A 15,333-nucleotide genomic window follows, 5' to 3' on the forward strand; every position below is an offset into this window, starting at 1 on the left:
AATCCTTCCCTCAAGAAATGTAGTCCTCCAGGTAATGTGGTTCTCACCCAGATTTGAGTTACTGAATGCTACCTTTAATGTAGTATTCAGTAACTCATTTAATGTAAGTAGCATCTCTCTGTGTGATGGTCATGCTGTTCTGTCTGTATTTTACCTTTGAGGAGATGCAGGTAAATCAAGCTTTCTCATGCGGATGGAGAAGTATGTAAATGATCTCTGTCAGTGGGGAAAGCATGTGGCTGCTGCATAGCAATTAGTCAGTCTGCTCCTGTGGTAGCAATCAAAGGATCTGTTTAAGAAATGGATTATATTTTCAGTCAATAGCAAAATTATATTTTTATTAGTGATCATCTGTTCATTACTACTATTCACTATGTGTGATGGTCATGAAGGGCCCACACCCATAGTGTTAAGAAACTGGAGAGGAATAAAACAAAAAGTGGCATTTAGTCCCAGAACTTTTTTCAAGCTGAATGATACAGGTTTATTAATAAAACTTGCATATACTTTTGATGAGTACTTAAGCACTCTTAACATGACATCTAACTTGATAGTGGTTTATAGCTACCAAAGTCAGAAAGAAACTTAGTCAAAGGAAATGCTGTTGTGCATAAAACAGTTCATGTTCTTCTATAGAATGACATCTGTAGCTAAACATAAGCTCTCTTATCACAAAAACATGACGTACTTTGAGGAACACATGGTTGATACTACAGTGTCACTGGCAAAATGTGATTCCCTCTCAGGGCAGAAACCATTTAAGCTTCTCATAGTAGCTGTGAACTATGTACGGTCCAAATGATTGTCAAGTTTTATGTTTAAAATAAGGTGATCTGCAGGGTGTTGTGGGTAAATATTTGTCTTGTTTTAAAGATTGTTAATACTTATTGGGTGTTTACCCTCTATGCAAATGAAGATTTACTTCCTGCAAGCAGTGCTAGAAGAGAGGTGAAAGACATTTGTCCTACATACTGAACAAAAGCCGTTGGGTAGGCACAGCACTGCATGGTGACCTGGGTGGGACATGGTGCCAGTTCAAGGAAAGCACCTGGTAGTAATTTCCACACATATGGATGGCTTGATGCTTTTTTTTTGCCCAAGAAGAACATATCAATGGGGAGGGCACAAATCAGGATTTCAGATAACTGAATTCTAATTTTGAGTGCAGTAGCATCTAACCTTGTGCAGTGTACTAAGGTTTCCTCTGCCTTGGTTTATTTCTCTCTGTAACAGGGTATTCAGTCTAATTTTTCCCTGGAAAATGATTGATTTGATGAAGTCATTTTACAAAAGCCAGTTAATTACTGAAAAGTAATTCAGTGGCAATGCAAATACTGTGATGACTGGTCTGAGGACAATAGGTCAGTAACTTCACCATGCTATCACTAATATTGCCAACAAAATTATTGTGCAATCCTTACGTAGGTAAAGTGCTTATTGAATTTGGATGACAGACATGAGCTCTGTGTGGGAAAATACTTTGATCTTGGAAAAGAGCCATCAGCTTGAGAATGGAAATTAGAATGAGGCTTCTGATTCGGCTCTGGTCAAATCCTCCTGTCCAAGGCTCAGGTGAATGGAAACTTTTATTAAACATGAGTACTCAGCATTTGAGGGGGTGGAATCATCTGTGAGGGCACACAGGATCTTAATATTTAGGAGCAGCTTGTACAAGCTGAAGAGGAACAAGGCCTCCTGAGCTGAAGGGCCAGTGACATTGCCTGTTATCCTGTTAATCAGCCAAGCCCTGATCTTAATGGTAAATAACAAGATCTGTATTGCCTGATTGTCATCTGGACTGCTAATCTCAGGGAAGAAGAAATATTTCCTTTGTGCCAGATATCCTCACTGTCTTCTCTGTCAATGAAATATTCTTACGGTATTCTCTTACAGGCCACATTATGGGCAGCCTTGTGTCACGTGTACGTTATGTTCTGCCTTACACTTGTGTAACTGGGAAAACTTTTTCTTTCAACTGTCCTACTCATTACTGAATGTGGTCAAGCTGTCCTCGAGTACAGACAGTGGATGGGACTTGATAGGAGCTAGAACCATTGCAGTGAATCAAAAAGCCCAGGAGAGTGCTTATGTTGCTGTCATTTGTATGAAGTTCCCCTCAGAATTCCTAGGGCTATGGCCCTTTCTGGATTGCCACCACTGGTTTGCAGGCAAAGTCTAGTGGTATCCAAATCAAAAAAGTTTGGGATCAGATATTTTCCTAAAACTGATTGAGAAGCTGGTTCTGAATTACACCAGAAGATGAGGAAGAAAGAGATGAGAAAGCTGCAGATCAACAATTCTTCATGTGCTCAAACAGCCAACTAGGATGTATTTGCTACTTTAACTAGTACTCCTAGATGACATTTATTGAGAAATATTGATGTCACTTTTATAAGGAAATTGGATCCATCAATAAAGCCCAGAGCAAATTTGGGTAAAATACTGCTGTGATGTCTGTAGGAAGGAGCAGTGATAGACAGGAAAGCAAACACTTCAGAGGAAATGAAATTGGGCTCCTTTGCAGTGTGATGCCATGAGACCTCTCAAATCTCTCCTGGAGTTTTAATTTCCTGTCTAGCATCAGGCTGATTTGACCAACTCTGGGACAGACGCTTTGCTGTAAAAGCACTCCCAAAGACTCTTAGTAAGCTGAATGGCATTGTTCATCTTCACTGGTGTTGGACAATAAACACTGTTGGTCACAGCCTGTTACAGTAGCAGTGGCAAAGAGGATGTTTGCAGAAATGCTTTTGAATGGCAAATTGTTTTAATCCCTCCCAGCTGCAGGCCTTCGCCTTTCTGGTTCAGAGGTTTCTCTAGCACTCTTGCAATATTCCTACAGCAGATTTGTGTCTCATGGACTCCATGAAAAGCTAAACTACCAGAGAACCAGACCTTAGGATTTCAATTTCAGGGTTATGGAATCTTAAATAACACTGTGTCTTGTATGACCTTGTATGAGGTCAGGCATTTAGCCAAAGAATATTCCTAAATAAGTCAAACACAGACTAAATGCACAGAGGAACTCCTTTAAACATATTTAAACATAGTTTTAGGAAAAATAATGTAACAGATCAAAAATGGCATCTGGTGGACTTCACTGTTCACTTGATGTAATTCTATTAGAACAGAAAGGATCTCTGTGTCCTAGCTGTGTTTCCAAAATAGTAGCCATCATTTTGTTTGTTTTGAATTTGATGCTACAGAGCTATGAGAGCCCGAATGTTTTTAGTGTACGCAGTGTGAGGAAATGGCTTTTACCCAATGTTAGCGTGCAGAAAATCATCATGGTGCTGGGCTAGATTTCCTTAAAATGAATCTTTGCTTTACACAGCCTTGTAGTATCCTTTGCATTGAAAGCAGTTTGTAATGTAAGCACATTTTCTCGGTTTACTTGAAATGGTAAAAGCTAGTGTAATACAGTCTAAGAAATTGCTCCACAGAATGCATATACTCGTATTATGTGACTGTGTGTAATATGTTTGTGTGTACGTGCCATCTATATGCACACACCCCTACAGAGGTGATGTATCTATCAAGATTAGAGGTAATATTTATATAATGCATTGTGGAACCATCCAGTAAATAGACTAGGGTGTTTTCTCTGGACTATGATGGATAAGTCTGCCGTACTTACTCTAACATTTTGAAACTCCAGATTAAAGTGCATTTTTCCATTACAAACAATCTTCAGTACCTTTTCTTCCTTCTTAGCTTATATGTTGGATCCTCACCCTTAGAATTCAGACTTATATTATGCTAGGGTTATAATAAAAGTTTCTCAGTTGTTAATGAAATATAACCATTTTTCTAGTACTTAAATCTGGTTTTTGCAACAAATGCTGTTTTGTAAAGGAGCAAAGTTACTTAGTCTTCATCAGCTTGCTCTCCAGAACGTTTTTGCAGTGATTTTTGTGCCCACGTCACAAAATAGCAGCGTGCATAAGGAATCATAATCCATTATAGAACAGCTATCTGATATGTGGTGAATCAGTGCTGAATATTTTTGCTGGCACTTGTTTGAGATGCCTTTGACCCATGTAATGCAACCACTCATGACTTGTAAAACCTCTCATGATGTATTGTGTGCTGTATAAAACACAATAGCAATGTGGATTTAATCTGTATATGAATTCTGCATTTAAATTTGTTAAACAAATTCTTCCTTTTCAGGATGTGGATGAAAACAGCATATTCTGATAGAAGTCTTTGGGGAAAACTGTGTGTTTAAAAACTGCTCAAGCTAACATGCTTGGATTACATATGAACTGATGAAGCCATTATGCTTCATATTACTGTATCAGTATTTGGATGTCCATACTCATCTGATTCTAGACCTGAAAAGGGAACAAGCAGGAGGTTTGGTTTGGTAGATAGTTTGTTGTCTTAGTTATGTTAGCCAGCTAACATTTAATTGTCTGCTGGAAGGTACACTTAAATAACACTTGTTTAGAGCCTGTGGACACTCTCAGTAGCTGTGAATTAACTCGCTTAACATCAGCTACGCTCATTGGAGGATTAAAGCATTGCCCTGTGCCAGTGTGTGCTAATACAAGCTGCCTAATGTGTCAGTGCTGCCTCTTGATCTCAGTGGATCTATATGTGATTTGCAGTTTAGTATAATTCTAGGCGACATGAGAGAGCGAGCTTCTCTGTTCCAGTGTGCCTTAAGTTGTTACACGTCTTTGCCTTAGACTGGACAGAGGAATCAATGATGCATACTGAATAAGATTATGGCAGCCTCCCAGTACGTAAAGTGGGCCTATAAGAAAGCTGTAGAAGTACATTTTACAAGGTCATGTAGGGATAGGACAAAGGGGAATGGTTTTAAACTGGAAGACGAGTGGATTTAGATTAGTTATTAGGAAGAAGTTCTTTACCATGAAGGTGGTGAGACACTGGCACGGGCTGCCCAGAGAAGCTGTGGCTGCCCCATCACTGGTTCAAGGCCAGGTTGAATTGGGGCTTTGAGCAACCTGGTCTAATGGAAGGTGTCCCTGCCCATGTCAGGGGCCTTGAAACTAGATGATCTTCAAGGTCCGTTCCAACCCAAACTGTTCTAGGATTCTATGAAAAGTGAGTAGATGCTAACGTGGATCTTCCCCAGACTGATCACGTGATAAAAGGTGTTTGTTGACAGTATTGGTCTATCAGACTGATGCCCAAACTGGAGTCAGGAGCTTGCAAATTCTTAACTGCTTATTCTTCTGAACTTAGATGTGTGCAAGGATAGGCGCAGGTAGATGCAAGCACCTATTCCCCTACTCTACTCCTGGCTGGCCAGATGCAAGTGCTATCTCAGTCCAGCACTGCCTAGGCTCTGCACTTTAGCAGAGGTTTTCAAGTGGTTATGGAGGCTATCAGGAGATTGCCAAAGCAAAGCTTTGGTATGAGAACCAAGGGATGACCTAGAAGCCTAAGAGTTGTGGTTGAATTTAATTTTGAGCCAGTGCTGCCCTCTGCTGAAAGGAATCCTCTTTTGGTTAAGTCAAGTATTGATGCTTTTTGTCACTTGAAATTAAGCAAGGAACTGATTTAAAACTCTTCTCCAAAAATACAGCATGTGTACTGTTTAGATGATTTAGTTGAAATCTGTGCTTTCTCTAAATACCAACTTTGCTGTTTGTCAAACCCAGACCATGCATAGTTGGGTGGGTGAGGATTTGCCAGCTAGGACAACTACAGCTTCCTCAGGGCCCGGTGAAGGAAACTTGGAAGAGAAATGCAAACAGGTAGACTAAAAACCGTGTGCACTAATCACACTAATCGTGTTTGCAGTCTCAACTCAATTGTCTAGTGTAAAGAGACCTTGACTGGGAGCCTGAAAAAAGTGTGTCTGTCTGTGAAGTTAATGTTTGCTTCGGTGTGCTTTTCTGTTAATTCTCTTGTAGTCGCTCATAAGCAACCAGGGTATGAGATCCTCTTGTTTTATGGGACTGCCAGTGTTGTGGAGTCCATTGCCAATGTTAGAGTAACTTGAAAACTGCTTTCACATAGCTCAGGCAACTATCTGCTTTTTCTGCTTGGTCTGTTGGAGCAGCAACAGCAGCAGTCATAAGGCACTTGTATTAAGCTTAGATTACTGATCGCATTTCCTTTCTAAAATCAGTGGATTCTTCCAGTTAGCCTTGATCTTTTTGCTTAATGAGCCCAAACAATTTCAAAGAGACTTTACAAAAATACAGCCAAGTTGCAGAGGTTACAGATTTTGATAAAACTGTCCAATGCCCACTGTCTAAGTAGAGCCCAAACCCGAAAGCTGCTAAAGTACTTGTGTCCCTTTAACAACTGGTACTGTTGGACAGCATTAATTGCATCGACCTAAATGTGAAGCTTTGGGTGTTGCCACCAGTTTGTGGAACCTGATCCCTCACTGCATTGTTACAAGGAAAACAGTAAAGTTACATAAGTGATCCTTTGCAAATGATTCAACAACCTGACGTGAAGCCAGACCCCCTCACTAGCATAGTCAGGCTCTGAAGTCACTAGAGTTTACCTAGCTCAAGCCAGCAGAGAACTGCTTCATTAAGATTAGATAATCTGTAGTGTCTACGTTATATGTCACTGAAAAGAGATGGATTAGGGTTCCACACTAATAGTACAGGGACACAAAGACAAAGGAAAATTCAGCTTTTACTCCTTCTTCAACTGTATATCATCAAGCATGAGTGTTGCATGGAGAATGTTTGTACATTGTGTACGGAAATAAGGGTTTTTTTGCTTGTTTTAAATCTATCTACTCCAGTAATCTAGTGAAACAAGAGCCAAGATTTTCAGAAATGGCCAGTGATCTGCAAATATGAAAATGTCTGTCACAAGCTAAAAATACACAGATTTAAAATGCTTAGAAACATTATCTGTAAAAGATGTCCTTTGATTAGATAAATGTGTATGAGGTAAATGAAACTTAGAGGATTATCAAGTGTTTCCCTATCTAAGTGTTAAGATGGGTGTAGAAATGCTGCTTCTGATGCTCTTCATTGCTGAAATAAAACTAACTGTATTAAACCTGGAAGTATTGCAAGAGTGAAGCTTGGAGCATGTTGTAGGTGTGATTTCAAGGTATCATGTGCCTTCTACCTTTTGAGGTCAGTAACAGTGTTCTTGATTTTTTGGTAGCAGGGCCAAAGACCTTTGTGTGTTAAATCTTAAGTAGGAGCTTTCATGTAATGGCTTTTGCCTTGATTATGTTCTTTTTAAATAGACGTCAGTCATCCAACTGCACCTGTAGGTTTATTTTAGGCAAAAGCCATTATTTCATTCTGTTTCCTTAGAAGGTCTTCAAGAATGACCGTATTTCTAACCCATCAGTGGGAGATACATGGCACAAAGGCCTATGAAACTCTTTCCCACCTCACTGTACCTTGGGCAGCTTCTGAGTTAGCAGGCATTTTAATCTCTGAGCAATCTCTCAACCCTGGAAATCTTGTTGATTAACCTTCCTGTTTTATTTTGTTTTTTATCTCACTTAATGAAATCTTTTTGTTCTGACACAGAAGATCTGCATGTCCACTTCCTAACCATCCACAATACGCATGCCATTCATGAACAGGAATGTACTTTGGCATGACTTCGTATTCAGTCACTTTGCATTCAGTTCAACATGCTGATTGTTGTTCTGAGATCTTGTTTGCAGTAATATTTTTATTACAGAAGATACTATGCTGGTGAAAACTTTAAAGTTCTTGGATCAAAATGGACAGAAATACACACGATATATGGATACCAGGCAGGCTTCATGGCAGAGTTGTCCAAAACTTCAGGTCAGAGGAGGGTAGAGTATGAGTTAAGAAAGCCACGGGGAAAACTGTCTTCCCACTTCTTTCATGCTCACATCTTTAGTGTGAAGTGAATAATGACATACCATGTTTCTGTTCAAGTCAGTGAGAGTTTTGACAGGAGGCAACATGATCCATGTGAAATGAGGAGTCTAAGGACCTGTTATATGCTGCAGTCCTTGGAAACCCATTGAGTGTTGTGTGCCTCAGTTCTTTGTTGGCCATATGAAAAGGATGTTATTTACCAAACTTTCATAGATGGAAAATGTTTTCATATACAAAGCTGTGTTACTGCAAGTTCGGGCTGATAGCGAAGGAACAGTGTAGCTTGAATTGCAACTTGCACACTGAAACAATGAGGTACTTTGGTTCCTCTTCACTGTGAAAGGATTTTTGTGTACCTGAGTTCATCATCTGCTGAAAGATTCCACTTCCCAGGGAACTACAGATACACTTAATTATTGCAACTTTGCAAACACAAAATTCCTTCTTTGAATCAATGAGAACAGTGACTGTACAGTTATTGCCACAGCAGTGAATTATATTTTTATCCTCTTGTTTTTCATTTTTAGGAAGTTTTAGAAAGTTTTCATAGAGGTCAGACACAAGTGTCTGCTTCTCCTAAGCCTGTATGTAAGCTGTTCCAAAATAAGAGCACTTATAGCTTTGCTTCTAACTTTGTGATTTAAGCCACTCTTTGGTATCCAGGTATGTATTCTGGAGGTTGATGTGTCAATGGCTATGTCCCTGTTGGAGAAGGTGGTGCTGCAGACCATCAGAGGTCATTTATCTTTTCTTCATTTTTATCGTTCTTTTAATCAATGTGTATATTTTTGTATATTTTCAAGGCAAAGGCAGGGGAAAATAAACAGAATTAGTGCAATCCACATGCATCATGTGCTGTTGGGGAAGCCTTGTTAGGGACACTTAATATTGATTACTCTTGCAGATCTGCACGCTGATGTATTCTGCTTCCATTCCAGTTTTATTCCATTGTCTTAGTTCAGCATATGCAGAGCTGTATGTTTGCTAATAGAGGTAGTGGAGACCCTGTTATGGCAGCTATTCTATCCAGGCGAATAGGGCAAACCCTGTCCAGTGAATTTAATGGTAACATTCTCAATTATTTCAGTGGTACCCTGGTTTTACTTATTAAATTTGGGAATTCTGGTGGGGTTTAGCCTGTCCATTTGTGAGAGAATGACGATTCTCACCATCCCAGTAGATCTTCCACTTCTGATGGAGTCTTCCATTGCTGAAACAGCCTCAATGGTAAGACTTGCGATGAGAAGTGAGAAAACAGAAGGACGGATTGTCTGTCTGATGAAACAAACTCATCAGATCCTTAGGAGAAATAGTGATTGGGTGTGAAGAAACCTAGGTCCATTCACACTTAAAATAAAAAGCATGTGAATGATAGATTGCAGTCCTACATTCTTCATACTTCTGGGTTTGTTTTCTGTAAATGTTTTCAGTGACTTGTTCAATTGAAATATATGCTGGACAGGACGATGGTAAGATTTTCTCACTAGCTGTAAATAGCTGTACAATTCACATCTGAGAAGTTAAGGATATAAATGCAAAAGTATATTGTAAGATCTAAGAACTAAAAAGTTAACTATAGCAGTTAGCATTTCATTATGACATAACAAGGAACATGTCAAAAATCGGTCTATTATGGGAGTAATCTGTTTGGGTGAAACACACATTGTTTACCATAAGGATCGCTACCAACAGAGTGCATAATCTTTTCAAAGAATAAAACCTGATGGTCTTTTCTTTTGTCTTTTCAGGCAGCACAGATAGTCCTGATTTCTCTCTTTGAACTGAACACTCCTGAGTTTACCATGTTACTTGGTGCCTTGCCAAAAACATTCCAGGATGGTGCTACCAAGCTCCTGCACAACCACCTCAAGAACTCGAGTAACACCAGTGTGGTGAGAGGCCCTTGTTCTTGCAAACAGCAGAGCCTCAAAGACAGCAGCTCATTGATGAGCTGTTTCAGATGCTCAGTAGCATGAATTATTTGTAACTTTCTTGAAACAATATGGCAACAGAGGCTTCTATTTGATGTTGCTTTTATGGGAACCATTAAAACAAAACATTCAGTTGTTTTTAGATTTAATATAGCCATAAGCAGTACAGACTGGGAGGTGGGAATTATAACATCTGTGCTTTTGAAAATCCTGCCAGTAACAACCTTTTGGCTTAAACCAGAAATCCTGATACAGTAGATTTTTCTGGGCCTACCACTACTATTGAAATCTGTTATATTGTCTTCTTGGAAGCTCACAGGATCTACAAGGTCTCCTCAGTCTACACCTAGAGGGGAGACCTACAAGATCTGCTCAGTCTAAACTTACTACATTATGCTTTTTTTTTTTTTGCATGAAGCCCTTGCATACTTTTATTTCTCTGAAGCAATATGTTATTAGAGGCTTTAAGCGTTTTTCTAAACCTCTTTTCCCCCCAGAACAGCAAGGATTAGGGCATTTTTTGCCTTTTTTATGTGGAAATCTTGTGAAACTTGCTGAAATTTGAACCCTCCTGTCTGCGCTTCTATAGGGACAAGTAGACCCTTTGTCTACGCTGGAACTGCAACGTTAGGCTTCCAGGCAAATGAATTGGATTCTCTAGTACCTTTGACTTTGTGTGAACAGTCATAATTGGGAGCAATTTCAACTCATTTTGGTGTGGTACAAATGGTTGTGGAGGCCAGTGGAAAAATGATAAGTTAGATTGCTTGCTTATGCTCTTAACAAGCACAATCAGAATGCTTTAGACAATGCAGAAAATAGCTGCATAATTAAATTGCTAAATTGCCAGGATAATGGTTTGCATACTTTGGAGCCTGGCAAATAGTATCTGAGAAGCTGGGTAGCCTGCTGGATTGATAAGCCATTTATCTGGTAATATTTGCAGGCTGTGTGTGTTGCATAGTTAAAATTGCATGTACTGTGGACTGTAGGAAAATGCACATGCATTCTTTATCCTCAGAGCAGTACCTTCAAGAACATACTAATGACTATATGAACAATGGGTACAGATTTTTAGGTCAAGAGCCAGAACCAAAACTACACTAAGTTTGTCTAGCACAAAGGCAATATTTGGACCTGCTGTTGTATACTCCTGCCTGTCCATTGCAACATGCTGCTAATCCCTGTCTTCTGCCTTTGTGCTAGGGTTCCCCCAGCAATACCCTTGGTCGGACCCCTTCCCGGCACTCCAGCAGCAGAACCAGCCCCTTAACTTCACCTACCAACTGTTCCCACGGTGGGCTGTCTCCAAGGTAATGTGGCAGGCTAAGTAAACCACTGAAAAATATATTAAAGGATTTCAGCACTGAGTGTGCATTTGCAGAATATGACTCACTTTGAAAGCAAAAACAAGACCAAAAGTTTACAGTAGATTTCTCCAAAGAAACAGGGTTGGAACATTATAATACATGGTTGGTGATGGACTTCAGTGTTCCAGTCCTCATGTCATCTGTGTAATCTTAATGTCTTTTCTTATAGTACCAATTTTCTTTCATACCTAGGCCTTCTCCAGAGCTGCATTTGTGGTTTCAGTAAAGGTAATACGAAATGGCAGTATTAGAAATGAGGTCTTGTTGGGGTTGTAAATAACATGAAGTATATGATAACTTTCATGTCAAGGGGTTCAGGCTTTCTGTATTTCAGGTGTGCCCTTGTGCTCAGTAATTCATCTGACTGTAGTGCAGTGCTTGTGCTGTTGAGAGAAGTACTGAATTTCCAGTTCCCCTTTTATGCTTTGTGAGGATGCAGAACAAGCAGAGGTGGTGACTGTATTTTAATGCTGAGTACCTCTCAAATCACTCTCCTGGCTGCTTACCAAAAGAATAGTGGTCTGATCCTTCAGGCAGCAGGTCTATTACAACCAGGTGTTTTGCTGAAGATGCAGGTGCTACGCTAGAATATATTGGTCCACTACAAAACCTTTTATTTTGCACGCATGGACACTTGCATATGGGAAATGTTCATGTTTCACCCCATAAAAACTTAGAGCAGTGGAGACAGGAATTTAAACAGTGTGCTCTGGCACTATAGAAATATTGGAGGAAGTGTTAGGTTATTATTTAGAGAAGCTTTGATTTATGCTGGGAAAGCTTAAAAGCTGTTGCTATTGTCTGCCTGTCCTCTCTATGGGAGGTTGTCTCCCTTTATCATGGAAGAAATGGAAATATGTTGGGTGGGGACTGCAGTTTGTAGTCCAGTGTAGTAATTTACACTGAAATTTAACCCTGTTGTGATGTGCTAACCATGTCTGGAGGGATGCTTAGACATGTGAGTTCCCGTGTGTCAGAAAAAATATAGGCTTTTAGCTTTTCATAAGGAGTTAAACTAATTCCAGCAGCATATGAGGAACACATGGGGTTTCCTGAGAAAATTCTAGATATCTAAATACATCTTTGTGATCCCTAAATCTGCTGTAATCCAAAACTAGACTGGGTGGTTGCAAGCCAAGGTCAAGTTGCCTATTATGAGGGCTTTTTTAACAAAGGTTTAATTAAGAAATTAAGTGGTAGAGTTTCAGGGGAATGGTTCCAACTATGTTGCTTCCTTTTTGACTAGTCTGAGCATTGTTGTCCTGCTGATTTGTCATGGGAAATCATAAATTGAGATATATCTCCCTGTGGTTACGTTGTGGCTTTGTTGGCCACGTTTGCATGTGGCACTTATTTTATAAATTCATGACCTTTTACCATGCTTTTTGAGGTTTTCCACTGGGACATGACAGTGTTTTGCCACTTCACTCACTGCTTTTCAATTTGTCTTTGCATTCTTTTCACCTCTTGATGTCAGGATGCATGTATCAAATTATTGATTATAAAGTTTTCAGCCGACACTTAATACTGTGTTGCTGTTGTTTTCTGGCATCTTGGGTTTAGGAACTGGAGGGGTTTTTCCCATGTGATGTTCTCAAGGAATAGTTAGAGGCATGTAATTCCAGAGCCTTCTGCCATTAAGCTGTCAAGACCAAAACTACCATTGATGCGCTGGGCCAGGAATTTCCTTTAGGAAACAGTCATTCATGCCTTCAATTTTCTTTGGAACTCTTGGAGATGTTGATCCAAAAATTTAGGTGTCATTTCAAGAAAGTTGTCCTTCTTCCTTGCTGGATTTAGTTATTCAAGGATGGTGAGTCGAAGATAATCTTTAATGATAGGTGAAGGTGGGAGCTGCTGTAAAAGCCCTTTAAAATAAACAGGGGAGAAGTTCTACCTTATTTTTTTATGAGTGACCTCAACAGCAGCATTACCTGCTAATTTTTACTGTTTGTAGAAAAGTTGGTGGCAAGTATTGCAATCAGTGGCAGTGGCTTCTGATGGTCTGCTGGACTACATCCTTCTTGAAAGTGTCTTGTGTACTAGTTTGAGCGTGGTTCTGACTTGGAGAACAAGGGAATTTAGGTCTGTTTCTGAAGAGTTTATGTGGCTATCCTTCTTTCAAACAAAAAGCTTCAGAAGATATGCTAAACAGATTGCAGGAATTAGGGTACACTGCAGTACCCTATCTGCAGTCTACCTGCAGGAAGTAGACTGCAATACTATTGCAGTTGTTAGCATAGATGCTTGTGTGTCATGTTTCCATTACAGATGCTTGTCTTTTGCTGTTCATTGGTGGTGTAAAATGTCACTTTTCTCTCTACAAACCTGGAAAATGAGCACACTCAAGTCAGTCTGATAGCAGTATAAAAGGATCAAGATTCCCCCAGTTTCTCTGTGTAGTCCTTCTCTGAAACAAGGCTTGGCTTTACATTTTTGTGGGACCCATTGTCAGTGGGTTGTACCAAGACTGTGTATACCCATTGTTTCCTAGGGCGCTCCATGTACAGGCCCTGCTTACCTTGTCCATGCCTGTGTCTTTTACAGCAGCCTGAATGCAGCCAGTTAAGAGATTATCTCCAGTTCTTAATGCCAGTTTTGAAGATTATACTTTTCTTTACCTTTTTTTCTTGATGCACAGATTGAAGTACTCTCATCTAGAGACATATATGTCTTTGGGGCTGGGATATGTGCAGAAAGGATAGTTTGGCACGTGTACAAATATAAACATGCTACTAAGCATAGCTGGTCTCCCATATAACTAATGATTTGTGGACAGTATCTTCAATCAGCATGGCTTTGTTGATACAGACTTTCTATAGTATGTGTGTATGCCATTGCCCTTGGGTTACATTACTTCTTCCATAGTATTGCCATCACAACTGAATTCCAGATGACGGATTTTTTTTGTGTGCGTGTGTATTTGTGTGTTCATGTATTTGAGTGCTCTGGGTAGATTTTGAATGTTTTGCTTGAACTGGACTTTATGGATGCAAACAGCTAATTTGTCTATCCATATGATAACATCTGCTTAAGCATCCTCTGGTGTTAGTGTCTTCAGAAGGGTAACGTGCTTTCAGGGCCTTGGGCAGAGTCCTTCCTGCTTTCATTTGCTCCATTCAATTCTGCTTCATGATCACTAGAACATACCCACTTCATCTATGAGTTACTTTTGCATTTGTACCTGCTTTTTTTTGTCTTGACAGTTTTAATTTTGGGGGAAGAGGAATTATGGAGGAAAGAGGTGTTTTCTGAAGATGAAAAGCAGGGAGGGCACCTCTGAAGACTGAAAATAATAGGAAAAAAACCCAGACTTCTAACTGAGAAGAATGTTTCCTGAGCAGTGCTCGGATGAATGGCTTGTGTTAGACAGAAAATCTCCTGAGATTTAGTGAATGATTTAGTATGACAAAAAGGAAAATACTAAGTTGTGAAGTCCTCCAGTGTAAGAATACCGTTCTGAATAGCAAATGAACTTCTGTAAACTCAAATGTTACATTCAGGTTGTGAATTTTCACCTAGGATTCTGTAGGAATATTTGAAGGAGCAACAATTTAATATATTTGCTCTACTGTTTCTGCCTTTACTAGTAGCCCAGAAACCTGTGCTCAGTTCAAATTATTAGAAAAACAAACCCCAAAAAGTAAGTTTAGTCCTGCAAAGATCTCTAGAGGAAATGCCGCAAAATAAGGGGTAATGATTTTATCTGGCTGTGTAAGTTTGTGCTTGTTTTTTTCCCCTGATAATAGAAAATACCAGTAAAAATAAAATTTCATTATTAAGTTGAGCAAGGCATGGAAAAAGAATTAAAAATAGCCACCCACCTTGTACAATGAGAACAAGCCTGCTTTGTTCGGTGGTCCATGTGCAGGTAGGTGTTTCTCACCTGTGAACTGTGAGACTTCTGATCAGCAGTGCGGGTGTCTGGTGTATTTCTGTAATAGTGCATGTAATAGCTATGTATTTTGATTGCTGCTTAACAAGTAAATTTCATGACACCACTCTTCAGAGGAGTTTTTTCAACTGGCTTTGCTGCTGTTTGCAGTTCTTGACTTGACTGCTGCTTCCGATCTTGCAATATCTTTCACTTTCGTATATACAAATGTGACTTTCCAAGATAGTGTTATTAAACTTAATAGAAACAAAGTGCTGTCCTGAATACTCCACCAGCACAAGCATCTATATTCTCATTTAGAAGATGATTTTGAA

General features: G+C 39.6%; 1 protein-coding gene across 4 annotated transcripts in view; it reads left to right on the top strand.

The window, feature by feature from the left end:
- Positions 1 to 15,333, top strand: part of CLASP1 (cytoplasmic linker associated protein 1) — a 173,015-nt gene that overhangs the window by 133,523 nt on the left and 24,159 nt on the right. For 3 of the 4 annotated variants that reach the window (XM_061370093.1, XM_061370094.1, XM_061370095.1), the window contains 2 exons: positions 9,572 to 9,715; positions 10,961 to 11,067. In XM_061370093.1, the coding sequence (XP_061226077.1) occupies positions 9,572 to 9,715; positions 10,961 to 11,067 (251 nt within the window). Of the gene's footprint in view, positions 1 to 5,636; positions 5,733 to 9,571; positions 9,716 to 10,960; positions 11,068 to 15,333 lie in introns of all 4 variants that reach the window. The other variant, XM_061370092.1, reaches the window with a different exon arrangement.

Source organism: Neopsephotus bourkii, unplaced genomic scaffold, assembly GCF_033783945.1.
Source record: "Neopsephotus bourkii isolate Nb327-2 ecotype Australia unplaced genomic scaffold, CSIRO-AGI_Nbou_v1 NB_1526, whole genome shotgun sequence".
NCBI lineage: Eukaryota > Metazoa > Chordata > Aves > Psittaciformes > Psittacidae > Neopsephotus > Neopsephotus bourkii.